The sequence below is a fragment of the Centrocercus urophasianus genome, unplaced genomic scaffold, assembly GCF_019232065.1.
Source record: "Centrocercus urophasianus isolate 14NV4802_14NV808 unplaced genomic scaffold, USGS_Curo_1.0 seq_17, whole genome shotgun sequence".
In the NCBI taxonomy this organism is placed as follows: Eukaryota; Metazoa; Chordata; class Aves; order Galliformes; family Phasianidae; genus Centrocercus; species Centrocercus urophasianus.
Window position 1 is genome coordinate 7,935,955 of NW_024884722.1, and position 15,655 is coordinate 7,951,609.

A 15,655-nucleotide genomic window follows, 5' to 3' on the forward strand; every position below is an offset into this window, starting at 1 on the left:
CTAAGTGGTCTACCCACAGAGAGCAAAAGTGCAGGTGGAAGGGACACCTGGCACAACTCCTTTTTCTTTTCCTAATTTCAGCAAGACACACTTTGTTACCCTGTACTCTCCCCTGACAGCTGTATTGACAGTCTCACTGTAGACTCTTGACACCGTAACATGTACTATGGTCTCCTCCACTCATCTCAAAACACAAGAAATTACAAGCTATTTTTTTCTAGGTTTTCCTTGTCCTTTACCTCCACAAGGTGGCTTCAATTCTGCTATGTCCCTGTGTAAGAGAGCAAAAGTCCACACAGGGATCTTGTAATGTAGCCCCTATAGTTAAGGAATGTTAAATTACAGTATAAGAAGAGCTATATGTGCTTTTAATACTTGATTTGTTTAAGTGTTAAAAGTCAAACAATGAGCCCCTGTAAGAGAAACAGGACAAATCCATGATTTACATTCGCATCTCTAAAGCTACTGAGGAAATAAAGTTTAACTATAGACGAGCAATGCAGTCTGCAGTATATTCTTAAGTCTTACATGCGGTGATGATCTGATGGTACCAGAGAAATCTACAGGTGTGCAATACATCTGCAACTCAGGTGTTTGCTAATGCATTCATTATTTAATGCTCAAATTAGAAATCAGGCACCGAGCACATCCTGACCTTGGATATTTGACACGAATGGGTCAGCTATCCACATTTTTCCATGGCAGAGATTGTCTCAGTACAGAGCAGTAATTCAGACTTTGTCCAGTTGTTTCCAGTCGAGGTAACTTTTAATTAGTAAATATATTTATAGAATAAGCTCTTAGCTTTCTGCTTTCAGCTATCTTCATGATGTAGTTGTGTTTGATCTTACAGGACCAAGTGGGGCCGGGAGGATCTCAGCAGGTCACAGTTAATCCTGATGCTTCGGAAATTCTGCAAGTCAAGAGAAGGAAAATGCATCTGTACAAGTAGTGAACAGGAACATGACAAAACACAAATAGATTTTCATCTCATCCTACAAAGCCTAAAGCTTTTCCATTTTTCTGGAAAGCACAATAGATGACATCTTAGAATTTTTTGTTTTAAAAAACAAACTAGACATTGCAACTAATAATTGATGTTTCTAATTTGTGTGGATATTTTGCGATTTATCACTATATGCATTACAGAGGTTGATATTTATTTAAAGCTGTAAATGAAATTAATACTAGATGACTGGCAGGCTCAGCTTTGTACTACAGATGAATGAACCTGATTAGTAGAATATAAAATAATTTGTATTGAATAAATTTGATGAATCTGGTTCCATACTTCTACTCTTTAGAGATTTGTATGTTCCGTGGCTCCACTGTGTATGTTTATGTGTATCATTGGCACTGCTGATTTAAGAGAATACAAAAACAAGATTTGGGTGGCTTAACAGATGAACAAGACAACAGCCAGTGGACACAAAGTTACTGACTATCCAAAGACAGGTCTGTTGGTGGACAGCAGAACAGAATTTATTCTTGATTAACAGGACATATTCACATCCCATTCAGGCTGGGTTTTTTGTTCGTTTGTTTTCTTTTCTCAAATCTTCCAAAAGAAAAACAAAAACAATCAAAATTAGCTCCTTAGAAACTACTACTAACAGCTTATTGACAGATTAGGAAGCTTCTCAGAGAAGTTTATAAAGCCTGGTATTCAGATGAAGGAGATATTATTTTAAATAATTGACTCTGCTGGCAAACACGTCTACTGTTTGTATTCTGATTTAATGTCAATCCCTTGTTCTCCAGTTTTCTATATAGAGTTACAGAATCATTGGGCAGAAAAATATATAATTCTACTTGCAAAACTTGTTAAAAACAAAAATTAGCCAATAGATTTAGATTAAAAAAAAAAAGAATTTAATACCCTCTACATATGAATTGCAGTTAAGCACATATATGCCATGGTAGAGCTGGAGAATAATATGTAATCCTCCTCTCATCAGAAGTAAATAAGATATTTCTACTAGTGATTTACTTTATTTTTTACTTTTCAACCTGGAACTCATCACTGATGGAATTTAGGGTCACTTGCCCTACAGAAGGGCTTTTAAAAATAATTTTCCTGCCCGATCTTCCCTCCTCACATGATTCTAATGGCTCCAGTCTTCCAAACACAGGCAAATTATTAATTTTAAGTATGTGAAAAAATGTCATTGGCTTTCGGAGCACAAACCAATGGCTTTGAGGTGGATAAAAATTGGTATTGCTTTAGTTTCCAAGCTGTTTTGCCTACAAAAGGAGGGTTTATTTCAAAGCCCCCAAGCAGAAAAATTGTCACTGAGCTTCTAGAAAACACTGAAAGGTTATTTTTAAGATAGTGATCCAGAACACCCAGCTAGGACCATGAGAAGCCTTCAATAACAATTTTGGCTAAAGGGGAGTTTTGTGTACTGTTAAGAACAAATAAATATCTCAAACTTACCCTTCACCAAATGAAAGCTGTCAGCTACTGATCCGATGACTCAGTTTGAATTTTGTGTTTAATCCAATGGAGAAATGATGTCACCTGGGTATAAACTCCTGGCTTGTTTTTTAAACCACACTGATCACCCCAGCTCACAATGCCATATACATAATAGAAACCATTTTCTACGCAAGTCAGAGGACCTCCAGAGTCTCCCTGATGAGAAAAAACACAAGATTAGTTTAAAATAAGAAGTAAATCATTCACCAATGTAAGATTTGCCTTCCCTTATCAAAAGACTCTCTTATCAAAAGAGGCAGGAGTGGTGTTTGTTGTTTTTTCTTTTTTCTCCTAGCAGGTGTACCAAAAGGTTCTGACCAATTCCCAAGCCAGCTTGCAGTACTGGAACCAGGTCAAACAATACTAGACTTCTTTAGACATAAGTTTCTGTTTAAGGCTGCAAAATGTATCTGAAAAAGTCAAATGAAATTTCCCAGGCATGGAAGTACCAGGTGTTCAGAGCCTGAGCTGAGAAAGATAAAAATGTGATCCTCAGCATAAAAGAAAACACCTGACCTTCCTCACACTGGTCCCCTCAAATAATGACAATTATCACTCCAAGTTGGCTGATCTCATTTTCAGTTTTATTGGTGATTTCTAGTGTAAGTAAGTATGCTTGCAGTTTTCACCACAGGAAGCACTGTTCAAACTCCTCACCAGGCTTATATGAACCAGCTTCACATTTTCACTAGCTACAAGGAAATATCAGTCCTGCCTTCTCTAGTAAGGATAAGCTCTGGTAGCAAAAATCAGATTAGAATTGTTTCTCATAATAGAGGCTGTAATGGAAGTGAGAGGAAAAAGGCAAGTTTTCAAAGTTACTATGACAATCTGCCTCAGAAGCCACCTTTCCCAGGCTATTCTTGAGCTTCCAAAGATCTGCCTGTAGCTGACAGTGATGACATTAGCTCCAGGGATATACATCTCAAACTGTATGGAAGGAAGACAGTGGCTGTTGAAATAATACACTGATGGAAGAAACGGACACACATGCAGTCCCCTGCCAGAGCTTTTGCTCTCCACAGCCTATTTACACAAAAAATTAGTGTTCAAATATGGAAAAAGCAACAGACCTGACAAGAATCAGTTCTACCTCTCCGAAGATTTCCTGCACAAAACATGCTTTCATCCAGCCTCTGATCATAAGCTCTGGGTGCATTGCATTGCTTCTGAGAAATCAGCTTGACACTGGCATCTAACAGCTTAGGGGACGTGTCATCTGCAAGGCAGTACACCGAAAAAATTAAGTCACCTCCCTCACATTCCTGTTACATGTCTTTTTTCAAACCACAAATTTGCTCGCCTCATGGATGGAAGGGGCAAAGAGCAGGAAGGGGCTCATTGTGTAGCCTGGAAAGAAAAGAAGTATCTGTCTGCATTAAGTCTGAGCCTGAAAGCTTCATGCAGGACACTGAGCTCTTGCCTGAACAGAACCAAAGTCACACACATCAAGAATCTGGCTCAGATCAGCTCTGCACGTAGCAATGATATCCTGCTTTTCAAAGGTGCTGGCCGTCTGCAGCTCCCACTACTAAGTACAGGAGTACTTAGAGCTGCTCAGCACTTCTCAGGCTGGTGCCATTAGATGTTTCAATACGTGGGCTAATGAAACAGATGAAAACTGAAAATCATGCAATATTTAAAGGCAACGATTAATTACAGTGAATCTAAAGACATAACTTGACATCTAAAGGCGATAGCCAGAGTATCAAAGCACTACCATCTGTAGATAACTAAAGATGGTTTATAAGTTTGGTTCTGCTTGAGTTTCAGGAAATTTTCCATTTCTGCAGTGATTTCCTGAAATGCTAATAATAGCTCTGAGCAAAGAAGGAGCCATCTAGTTTGAACATTTACAGGGTACTTGATATTCTTTGCAGGAAAAAAAATAATAATACAAAAATTCTCTGTATCCTTTTTAAGATACTTTTTATTTGGAACTTTTAAAAAATGTCTATTAAATTCTGTCCGTGCTTTCTGATCAAATATACCTGCTTGTCTCTTGTGCACTTCAATGAGACTTACATCAGAAGGAAGAATTTGGCCCTACGTACTGTATCAGGCTGTATCAGTCACAAAGCACTAGGACACCTACTGCAGCCTCAGTGACACATTTTCCTTCTGCTGCTTTACAGCAACACATCAATCAGGACATGAGAAAATGCATTTTTCAGAAAATTGCCATTATCTTTTCTAAAGCATAGTAATTTCTCCCCTCAGGATTTACTGTGGGCAAGAAAGGTTTCGGACAGAGCTAGTTGAACTTGAAAAGCTTTGGATTTTTTATTATTTTTTCAGTGCATCTGAAGATCCAGATGCTGCTTCTGAAAAACTTCATCTGACCCAATGGGCTGAAAAAGAGCGGAAATGCCAGTCTGCCTTGGTCCTTTCTTGGAACATAAGAGTACTATAGCTTCTCTCTTGATACATCTTGCTTCAATGGCTGGCTCCAGATGAAACCATGACATTGTGTATCAGATGACAAGCAACAACAACAAAAATACATGTTGGGGATTTTTTCAGAACCCTGACAAGTTCTGTGTGTCTAGCAGTTGGAGGTTTCTGCCAATGAATCATTCCCAAAGGAGGGTTTGCTGTCCTTAATTTAACTCTGGGCCTTGGTTTCACTCTGTGCTTAGCCCTGCATTTGTGTCTAGCAATTGCCACTAAAAGCACCAGCTCACACTGCCATCGAGCTACCAGCCAAACTACAGCAAGCCTTGAGAGCTCACATACCTGTCTCTGTCTCGCCCCATCCTGAAATGAAGCAATCAGTCCCAACAGGAAATTCAAAATCTGGCAGACAAGCTGTTTTCACATACTTTGTTTCGATGGCACATCGACCACCAGTCGGCTTCAACTTAAGTAACGCTGGAGACAAGAAAAACCACCACAAAAAGTATTTAAAACTGGTTTTAATCCCTACCATCACTGTCAGTCCGTACCACAACTCTGTGAAAGGCTCCAAGCAACTGGCATACAGCTTGCACTACATGCTGAACCTGTCCCTTTATTTTTTTACTCCCCCCACACAATTTTTCTCTGCCCATCATGATTTGCCTTCCTTCTATGATTCACAGGGCTGTAAGCCAGAACGTGGCCTACTTATTTCCAGTTCACATTCTCAGAGGGGTATTTTATACTGACCTCAGTTCCAGCGAGGTGCTTTCAGACAACTCATTAAATAAGAAGACTTTACCAATATCATTGTATGGGACATCATCCTCCATTCTGTATCTATGATGCATGATGACCTTCTCCACATCAAATATTTGCTCTTGATCTTCTTTCCTATCGAGGTTTTGCTTTCCCAGGGCCACTTGGAGATTTTCTGCTTGGCGTCTGCAAAGAGTCAAGTAAACTACATTATCCATTGTGGTGGTGCAGAACAGATGTTGTGCAACAGTGGTGAAAACCTGCAGCTTAACTATCTGGAAGCCAAGATACTGTTTCCTGATGTAAGGCACAATGGAAAGATTTCCAAAGTTAGTAATAAGAGAGTTTAGAAGAGAAAGCTGCAGTGCTGGACAGTCCTTGCACTCTTAAATAGTTGCAATCATGAAATAAAAGATTATTAATGCTGCATGAACATTTTTGTTGCTGCTTTTTTTTTTTTTTTAACCTAGTTTTTTAACATTTAATTTTTTAAATTTTTTTTGAGGGAGAACAGCAGCATGCAAATATTCTATTATTGCAGCTGTGATGATGAGTGAATCATAGAATGACCAAGTTTGGAAAAGACTTCCAAGATCATCTAGTGCAACAGCCCACCCACCACCAATATTTCTCCACTAAACTATGTTTTAGATCATTTTAGCTGACTGGAATGTATGTTTAATTTGTAATTCCAACAAGCACCATTTTTTAAAATGTATGTGCATATTTTCACGTATGTTTTCTTTTCGATACCCAGAAACAATTTGGAATGTGAATCAGTTCAATTCCAAGTTGTCTTTAATGGCTACTTTGTTTTTCATATGTTTATCTGCCCCAGGCAAAGGACATGCACATACTCAACACAGTGTGCAGCAGTAAGAACCCAGCATGATTTAATTAGCACTCCACCACAGATGTGTGTTACTTTTCTAGAAGATGACTTTCTCTGCAGAGATACCATCCAGGGGTGCTTGCCAGCTGTAGTTTTAGTTCCACCATAGATTCTCTTGAGTCCCCTTTGACTTTCTGGTTGCCCACAGGTTTTGAACATTTCATTTTCTTGCTCTTGGATCTCCTTATCTGTGTTGGAAGAAACAGCAACATGCACTGCAGAAATAATATCAGACAGGAGTTAAGTAACAGGCAGTGACCTGCTCATCAGGACCACCTATGCATGGCCAACCAGCTCTCTCCTAAAGCATTACTCTACCTGTTTCAGAGCACAGTGAAACATCACAGAAGTCCCATTTCACTTTGCCATTTTTTCTGATGAAGCACCAGGGCTTTTGATCATCATCAGGATTTCTGAAAGGAATGGTTGAGAACATCAGCCAAAGTGCAGAAATCTCCTTGAAGCTGCACAAGGAAGCCAAGAATGCTAATAAGAACACACTTGTGCTTCTACAGGACAGCCAAGCTGCAAGAGATACTCTTCACAAGATTTGATAAAGGCAATTCCTAAAATAATGGAGTTGTATCTGCTGCCATTTTACTGTCCCCAAACTATTTCACCCTAAGAAAAACAAAGGAAATTAGGCCCATTTCTAGAATCTTCACTTCAGTAACAATGCCATTTTAATATCATGATTTTAGCAAATTCATGGGAGCAATTTGTATTCAAAGATCTATGTGACACAACTGGCTCTCTTAAAAATGTTACCTGCAGAAGTTATGTTCCCCAATGCCAAAAAGCTCAGCATCCTCCATAAATGCATTAGTAGGGAAGTCTAAGAGCAAATGGGAATTCCAGTGCAAGCAAGTCCTGCCATTCTCTGCTTGGTTCACTCTTCCTCTGTAATAAAAGGAGTCCTCTTCATAACAATCATCCGGTCCTGTAAAACCATGTTGATATGAAAGAGCCTTCTCTGTCATTCCCTGCCTAAAGTGGTTCTTTTTCCCTCTCTTCCTTCCCTAGCATTAATTTCACAAAGGATCAGAAGGACCAACAGGGTTACATGAAGATAGTTCTTATCCTGGATAGGCCAGAAAAGAGCTAAGTCCCAACATCACTGCAGCATAAGTTCCACTGACTTCAAGTGCCCAAAGCCTCTTTACTGGGTAAGACCTAGCAGCTAAGACATTTCTCAATGACAAAGCAGAATCTCTCCTCTGGTGACCTACGCAATAAACGGTACTGGAGGGATGAGGCAGAGCTGGGTACAGAGCTACTGTCACGATAGGGCAAGGGGTGTGCCAAAAGTAAGGTTGCAGGGTTATAATCCTAAACTGTATGGAGAATGGTGCAAAGGTCACCTGCAACATAGAGCAATCAGTGTTACGTTACAAACGTCGTCAAGCTGACTGTGAGGTGAGGGCAATCTGTGGAGGTTCAACCCCTAGCCTCTCCCCTGGAGCCACGACACTTACCAATCTCACAGAACCTCCCTCGGTAAGGTTCAGGGCACTTGCAGGTGAATTTTGTTCTCATTCTGTGCCGTATACAGATTCCTCCATTTTTGCATGGGTTTGGCCTGCATTGTGAAGAAGCTGTCAAGGTGAAAATGAGAGAACAGCACTGTAACTCCACTGGACACACTATAGCCTCATTCACATCCCCACTGAAAATCAGGGAAAGCCCTCATTTAGCCTGGTAAGTACTTCAAAGTTCCTGCCAGCACGGGGTTCATTAGTTATCCACCCATCACACAGAGCACGGATCACCCAGCATCATCCCTGCAGATGGGACCTGCAGCCAACACAGGCTCAGGACTACAGCACCCCACAGTGTGGGATCTGTGCCTGCTGAGCTGCACTCACCTTGCTGGCAGTATGGTAACTTGTAGGGATGGCTACAGCTGCACCGATAGTAAGGTTTGGTTAATGTAACAAGGCAGTCTCCTCCAACACAGCTGTTGTCCACACAGGTGTCCTCCACTGCAGGTAAACAAAAAAAAACCAACTTCATCCACACGCGGGAGTGCCGTGCCCTCACAGGCTGATTCTCCTGACCCAGAGAATGATAGAAAATCCCGAGTTGGAAGAAACCAAGGATTGAGTCCACCCAAAAATCACATCATACGTCTAAGAGTGTTGTCCAAATGAATGCTTCTTGAACTCCAGCAGCTAGGTGCCATGCCCGCTGCCCGGGGCAGCCTGTTCTTTGCTCATTACCCTCTGGTGCAGAGCCTTTACTCTGCACCTACCCCTCCCCAGACACAGCTCCATGCCATTCTCTCAGGCCCTGTCACTGTCATCAGAGAGCAGAGCTGCTGATCCACTCCCCTTGAAGAGCAGTGGGCCACCATGAGGACTCCCCTCAGCCTCCTCTGCTCTGGGCTGAGCAAACCTCACACACCTTGTCCCACAGATTCTTCACCATCCTTGTAGCCCTCCTTTGGAGGCTGCCATGGGGTGGCAGAAGACAGAAGTGTGCTTTCTGCACACCTGAAGTGTGTGATGCTGATGCTGCTTTGTACAGACTCCAGCCTGGATCTATTGACACGGCTGAAGAGGGTTGCTAAATCTCTCCCTCCAGGGAAGAGTGGGTTTATAAAACCCTGTACTTGCTTCAGTTGCCTCAGCTATGAGAACAAGAATATCAGTCAGCAAAGAAGTGATTACCTTTCTCACAGGTATCCCCAGTGTAGGGCCTGGAGCAGAGGCAGGTGAAATTGCTTCCTCTCATCTCACATCGGCCATTGTTCTTGCAGGGGTTGGGGGAGCACAGATCTTCTAGGGTAGGGACAGAGGGCTTTTAGTTTTGCTTTCAGCTTCTCACCAGCATTTTTTCTTGTGTGTGCTTTTTGTGTGACAGGTGCCACCATAGGGCTGTGCAGAAGGTTGGGCAAGCATCCACCGTAACACATGCTTGTGCTGATGGCTGGCCCAGCAGTGGCACGAGCTGCTATGGATTGCTGTGGAACTTCCTGTACGCTGTAAGGCTTAGAGCCCAGGAATTCCCATCTCCCTTTACAAGCCTGTGATGGAGCACATGTGACATCATACTAGAAGCAGATCCATTAAGAACCAGAGCTTGCCCTGGGCACGCGCCTCTGTGCCATTGGTGTGAAGTTGCCTAGACATGGTATTGCCCTGGTTGCAACCTAGCACTAAAACTCCCTTGGAAAAGCCATCCAGAGGAGAAGGTTATTGCTGTCCCACCTCTCCCCTTGTGATCCCACAGCAGCCCAGGGCATACTGTCCTGCTCTCCTAAAGTTCAGTAAACTAGAAAAAGGAAAAAAAAAGAAAAAAAAAAGAAAAAGGGAAACCTGCTCTACATTTGGTTCCCAGCACGAATACAAAACGCACATCCCATGAAAATAGCAATTACGTCTTACAGTGTCTATAGACAAATAAGCCTGTGTTTTTTTGTAGTAGCAATCAGAAATGTTCTGCATGATCAGAATCCATCCTGTGAAACCTAGAGATAAAACACAGGCTCCTTACAAGAGAAACACAAAAGAGAACACAGCAAACAACCCTCCCCACTCATCCCTTTGAAGCAGGCGTTCTGCAGGCAGGCTGGCAGCCGAGCCCTGCCACGCACTGCATACTGGGGCTGAGATTTCACCCCTTCCTCACCCCCTGTCCACCCCCATGAGCACCTTGCTGGATTCTTCTGTGGTGAGGGGATAGGCCTATCCAGTCGGGTTCCCCCAAGAGCCTAATCACTTCAGAGGGTTCCTCCTCCACCTGCATGTATTCATCATAGTACTCGTAATACTCATCAGCCTCATCTGTAGGGAAAGGAAATGCAGAAGGGTTATAATTGCTACAAAGCCACCTTTGTGCATGACTGTCCCCAGCTGGGGGCATCTACTGAGGTGCTGGGAGGGGACATGGCTGTTCTTTGTTCAGTTGGTGGTAATGTCCTTGCAGACATGGACGAGCCCAATTTGCTGAGAGGGAATGGTCTCAAGTTGCACCAGGGAGATTCAGGCTGAAAAACATCTCTGAAAGAATGGTGAGACACTGACACAGGCTGCTCAAAGAGATGGCAAAGTCACCATCGTTTTTGAGAAACATAGAGATGTGGTACTTAGGGACATGGTTTTGTGAACAATATTGATGGTAGGTGGACAGCTGGATGTGAAGATCTTAGGTGTCCTTTCCAATCTTAACGATTTCATGATTCTAAGTGTCCTGGGAAGAGGCAACTGTACAAGAAGAGGCCTCCTTTGTCTTGCTCAGAGCCTCTTTGAGGGAGCAACATCCCCACTGTGCTGGGGGACGTGCCACAAAGCACATGCTTGCTTGATGGAGAGCCTGGAGCTCCACCAGTCCATGTTTGGGGCGGCTGATTTGCATGGGCACACTGCTACCCATGGAAGCCCCGCTGACATGTCAAAGACAAGCTATGATAATGAGCACAGCTAAACAGTGTGCAGAGATTTTAAAAAGCTCTCCCCTAGGGCCGGACCGATGGCCCCATGGATAAAGCTCAGCCTTGAACTGATTATCGACTACATTATCTTAGTTTTCTCTCCTCATTCATTCTCTCGCAGCCTTTATCTTTATTCTTTCTTTGCTTCTGAAAAAAAATAAAAAAAATTCCACTTTTGTACAATGGGTGTTTTATATTTCATATTAAAATAGAATCATCTTTTTTTTCTTCTTTTTTTTCCCCCCTTCCTACATGCCAACTCTCGTTTCTCACAAAAAAAAAAAAAAAAAAAAAAAAAGAAAAGTTTCACCTCATTTATTGCTATGTCAAGTCAAGACTCCTTTTACTCAGCTCATTATTTCCACAGGAGCCGAGTCTCGACAGTGTGCAAGTGTTGCAGAAGTGTGCGCTGTGCTGAGGAACAGAAGGATCTCGTTGGAAGATAAGGACATTGTCTACTGTGAACAAAATTAAATTTAATGCGATGTAGTTAAGAAAGGAAAACAAAAAGAAGGTTTTGCCTGAAATGAAACCTGCAAGCTCACTTTGTCTGAGGGGAGATTCTGCAGGCGGACTCGAGTTTGAGGGAATATTATGGAGGAGCCTGGTTTTGTTTCCCCTGTTTATTTTCAGAATCTTAACAGGAAACGTCAGCTTTTGTTCCACAGGTGCTTTAAGGAGCTATTCGGAGAGACAGGGTAGCCTTTTTTCCATCTTTCTTCTCTAAAAGACATAGCTGGTAAAAGTTGTGAAGGATGAGCGGAGGAGTTGGGGCTGCTGAGAGCACCCAGCAGACATGCCCAGCATGCGGTACAGGGAGCGCAAGGGCTTTGCTGAATTGACAGAGGAAAAACAACTGCTCCAAACAAGCACAGACAGCAAAGCCATTGCAGAAACATCTACAACTGTAAGGACAGTGCTCAGAAATGACGATACCATTGCTTCGTTTGCTGTGTTGGTGCCATCACTTAGCAATGAATCAATCATTTATTAAGCACCATAAGAATAAAGAACAGACTCCCCTGACTTGGGTACATCAAACAAAGATGTCTTCCTGTTTATCACTGCTATATCACTAAATAACTATTTGGCTTCCACATCTCTTACTTAAGAAGTGTTCCCATTCCTTTTTTTTTTTTTTTTTTTTTAATTATTCATAACAAGCCATGGATTTAGTAAAGCAAAAGCAACATTTTTTTTTAATCTGAGTACATAATTAACACACCAAATCTGATACACTGGTTGATTTAAACACATTACTAAATCAGAGTGCTCATTCTCTGTAAGTGCTGGAAAACCTTGACATGCTTTAAAAAGCAGTGATCTGACATTTGTCACCAAAATGTGACTATTACACGAAATTAAATTAGACATCCTGCATGCAAATTTTCAAAGAATAACTTTCTTCTGTGTAGTACAAAAAAAAAAAAAAAAAAAAAAAAATCCCCCCATAATTGATAGGCAAGAGATTGACTTTTAAAGCTTCAAATCAGCTTTGAGGTCTGGGTGATCTTTTAAACTGCTCAAGCTTTCATCTGCACTTTTTCACATTGCCAAGAGCTGTCAATCACGTAATGGATTTCTGATCAATATCCTCTTGTTCGTTAGCTTACACAGATTGTCTCTTATAGGGAGAACAGATATCTCAATGCTGGCAGTCACACTGTTTTCAAAACCTTGCCTGGATCAAGTCATGACTAATGTTCCAAGTGGGAAAGTGATGCATTAGGTTACCATCGAGTGACCCGAATGGAAAGGTAACTTTGGTGGACTGCAGTTGTCGAGATGAGTGATGTGCAAATTTAAAGCTTATTGCCAACACTGAGGGCACCCGGCATTTATTCAAGCTCTCTGAACCTCTGGGGACGAACTGAAATCTGGCCTAATTTAAGCAGGATGAGTTTTCCTGCCACCTCTCTAAATACTTTCTGTCTGAGGGTCTGTGAATAATACAAAGTTATTTTTATGAAGCTGAAATTGCAATGGTACTTCAAATACCAGTAGGTCTCCCACTTGCTTCTACATAGACCTCTTGGTATTTCCTCCCTTCCACAAAAGCTTTGGCTGCGAGCATTTATGACTTCAGAAAGAAATTGCAAAAGGAATAAGAACAGCGAACAGCCAAACCCTCACTCCTTTCAAACAGCTTTGGGGCTGTTTCACTACAGTAAAATAGCCCATTTTTAGTTGCAGCTGAGGATGTGGAAACTAAATACTGATCTGGAACATTCTATAAGGAGAGCAGAATTAATCTGGGGAAAGAACCAGAGCTGATATAGGGCCACAAGACTCACAGGTTGGACAAAAATGACAACAAAATGACATAGTTGCCTTTTGCACCAATGTGAGAAGCAGGAAGGCCTGGGAGTGCAGACCATGCGGCCTGTCCAAAGCACAATAACTTCCTATTTGATCTCAGCTGTTGCCTTAAGTGCTACAAAGCTGCGCATGAAGTTGAAACTCAACACTAACCATCAGCCATGGAGCTCGATGGACCAGGCTGCCAACATCTCAGGCTCATACGCAGAATTTAATGGAAGAAATCAAAGCTACTTACCATTCAGCAGGTTGGTCAGGGAGGACCAGGAAGGCTGCACAGGATAAAGAAGGGCAGAGTCAGTTTCTGGAAAAAAATCCAAGCTGGGTCTTGGCTTACGGCACAACCTGTAGTTAGGTGACTTCACTCCAGTGCTGGACGTCCAGATAAATCCATTGCCCACTCCAGAGATGCCCAAGCAGTACTTTTAAGAGTCCTTTCAGATTTATGTGGCTTTTCTGATAAAACCATATTGCTCCCAACAACCCACAGGGGAACTCCAGATTCTCTGAGCATCCAGCCAAAGTTGCAGTCTGCTTGTAAAACACTGATCCTAAGTAAGTTAATTACTTCTTTGCTTATTAAGTGATGGCATTTATCTACCAGCAATGCAGCCAGCTACCAGGGCACATCCTTCCCACGAGGAAATGCCATACGTTCACGCTCTGACATGGGGCTCCAGCCTTTCCTTTTTGGCTCCTGATTAAGGTCAAATGACAAAAGGGAATAGGAGGAGGAGGAAAACAGCATTTCAGCCTTTGAGGAGCAAGTGAAGCAGAAAGAAAACGTACCAAAACCACATCAAGATTCATTTCCCCACACAGAGGTGTCAGCAGGCATCCCATTTTGCTGTAAATCCCAGCTGAAGACAGGACTACCCAGCTGCAGTGAGGGCACCTGTGCTAGCAGTGGACATATAAGAAATTACATGGAGCTGCTATGCCAACATTCCTAGCTAAAACCTGGCTGCAACTGGGAGCAAATGAATAAGCAGCAGTGAATAAGAACCTTGCCACGTTACTCAGAACAACTCACACCTGCTGCTACCCCCAGTACATACACCTGAGGTTGCCTGAGGCCTGCTCACGACCCCCTGGAGGCAGGGAGTGGGAGGTTTTCTGCTTGGCTTCTATGCTTTATGGTGCAACCTCTGTATACCTGCACCTTGTTTCCCTCCTCAGCTTTCCATACTTCTTTGTGTCATTTGCTGAGTGGGTCTGCGGGCAGAATCTTTTGACTTCAAGGAGACTGCTAAAACTCCCCTGCACTGAGGGTAGCCATTTACTCTGCCTGGGAAGGGCTAAGTGCCAGCATGGGCTACATGAGATATGCATGCATTGTTGCTCAGATGTAAAGAAGAGAAGGAATGGAGCCTAAGCACATTATTATTCCAATTATTACTACTATTTTCATCAAACCTGTCCCCCTCCAAACCTTCTCCCATGGACAGAGCTGCTTACAAGACAGCAAGATGACCTGACTTCCCTCTTGCAATAACCTGCTGCCCTGGAAAATATACAGGTTTCCATCAGCATCCATTACTCCTTTGTACTTCAGGGTGGCTAAGCCCTAGATTTGCATTCTTAGTTTTGGATTAAGGCCACTACGTGCTGACACAACACAAATGTTCCTTCGAACAAATGGTCCCAGGAGATCAACCCAACCTTTATCACAGCTCCACTGTGCTGTTTCTCTTTCCCCCTCCCATATGTAATTCAGAATTGTAGGGGATAAAATCCCAGGTAGACCTGGTCTCCTAACAAGGAGACTTAACTCCTCCCTTGAGGTATCCACCAGATCACACTGCTACAGACAACCTCCACCTCTGCTAGCTGACACAAAGCCAAATTTCATCTTTTGGTCCCATACATGAATCTTTTTATGGTGCTGCTTGGTTGAGGCCAGCAAAAAGCCCCTCTCTTTCCCTCCTGCAGGCGTGAACTTGCCCTTTCCTATGTGCCATGCAGGGGGCTGCAGGGCATGGGATGGGCAATAGGGCATGTGGGATGGGGAATGTGGGAGGCAGGATGCAGTATGAGGGAGATGGAATGGAGCACATGGGATGGGGTATGCAGAATGAGGGGGGTGGAATATAGCATGCAAGTGGTGCAACAGGGGACATGGGATGTGGGATGTGAGAGGTGGTTTGCAGGAGGGGATGCAAGTGGGGGTGTAGGAAAGGGGCTACAGGCGGAGAACAGAGAATGGAGGCCTGGTGGGGGAGCACAGCAGCGTAGCAAGGCCCCTCGCCGCCGTGCCGTATTGCTCATGGCCAGCAGAGGAGGATCTTGTCCTTCCAACGAGGTGCGATACTGCGCCCAGCCGGGAGCAAGACGCGAACAAAAGGAGGAGAAGCGGGGGGGGGGGGGGGGGGGGGGG

General features: G+C 43.0%; 2 protein-coding genes across 5 annotated transcripts in view; one reads left to right on the forward strand and one right to left on the reverse strand.

Moving 5' to 3' along the window:
* LOC122160018 (nebulin related anchoring protein) overlaps positions 1-952 on the forward strand; it is a 50,668-nt gene extending 49,716 nt beyond the window's left edge. The window contains exon 44 of the mRNA XM_042818203.1: positions 854-952. Coding sequence (XP_042674137.1) covers positions 854-952 — 99 coding nt within the window. The remainder of the gene's footprint in view (positions 1-853) is intronic.
* HABP2 (hyaluronan binding protein 2) overlaps positions 340-15,655 on the reverse strand; it is a 20,366-nt gene continuing 5,050 nt past the window's right edge. The window contains exons 2-14 of one of the 4 annotated variants that reach the window (XM_042818865.1): positions 13,517-13,550; positions 10,181-10,312; positions 9,197-9,304; positions 8,393-8,509; positions 8,003-8,122; positions 7,296-7,467; positions 6,846-6,940; positions 6,493-6,742; positions 5,679-5,821; positions 5,216-5,350; positions 3,553-3,698; positions 2,438-2,635; positions 340-913 (exon numbers count right to left, since the gene is read on the reverse strand). In XM_042818865.1, coding sequence (XP_042674799.1) covers positions 2,462-2,635; positions 3,553-3,698; positions 5,216-5,350; positions 5,679-5,821; positions 6,493-6,742; positions 6,846-6,940; positions 7,296-7,467; positions 8,003-8,122; positions 8,393-8,509; positions 9,197-9,304; positions 10,181-10,312; positions 13,517-13,550 — 1,626 coding nt within the window. In that variant the 3' untranslated portion in view covers positions 340-913; positions 2,438-2,461. Of the gene's footprint in view, positions 914-2,437; positions 2,636-3,552; positions 3,699-5,215; positions 5,351-5,678; positions 5,822-6,492; positions 6,743-6,845; positions 6,941-7,295; positions 7,468-8,002; positions 8,123-8,392; positions 8,510-9,196; positions 9,308-10,180; positions 10,313-13,516; positions 13,551-15,655 lie in introns of those variants that run through there. The other 3 variants (XM_042818866.1, XM_042818864.1, XM_042818867.1) reach the window with 3 other exon arrangements.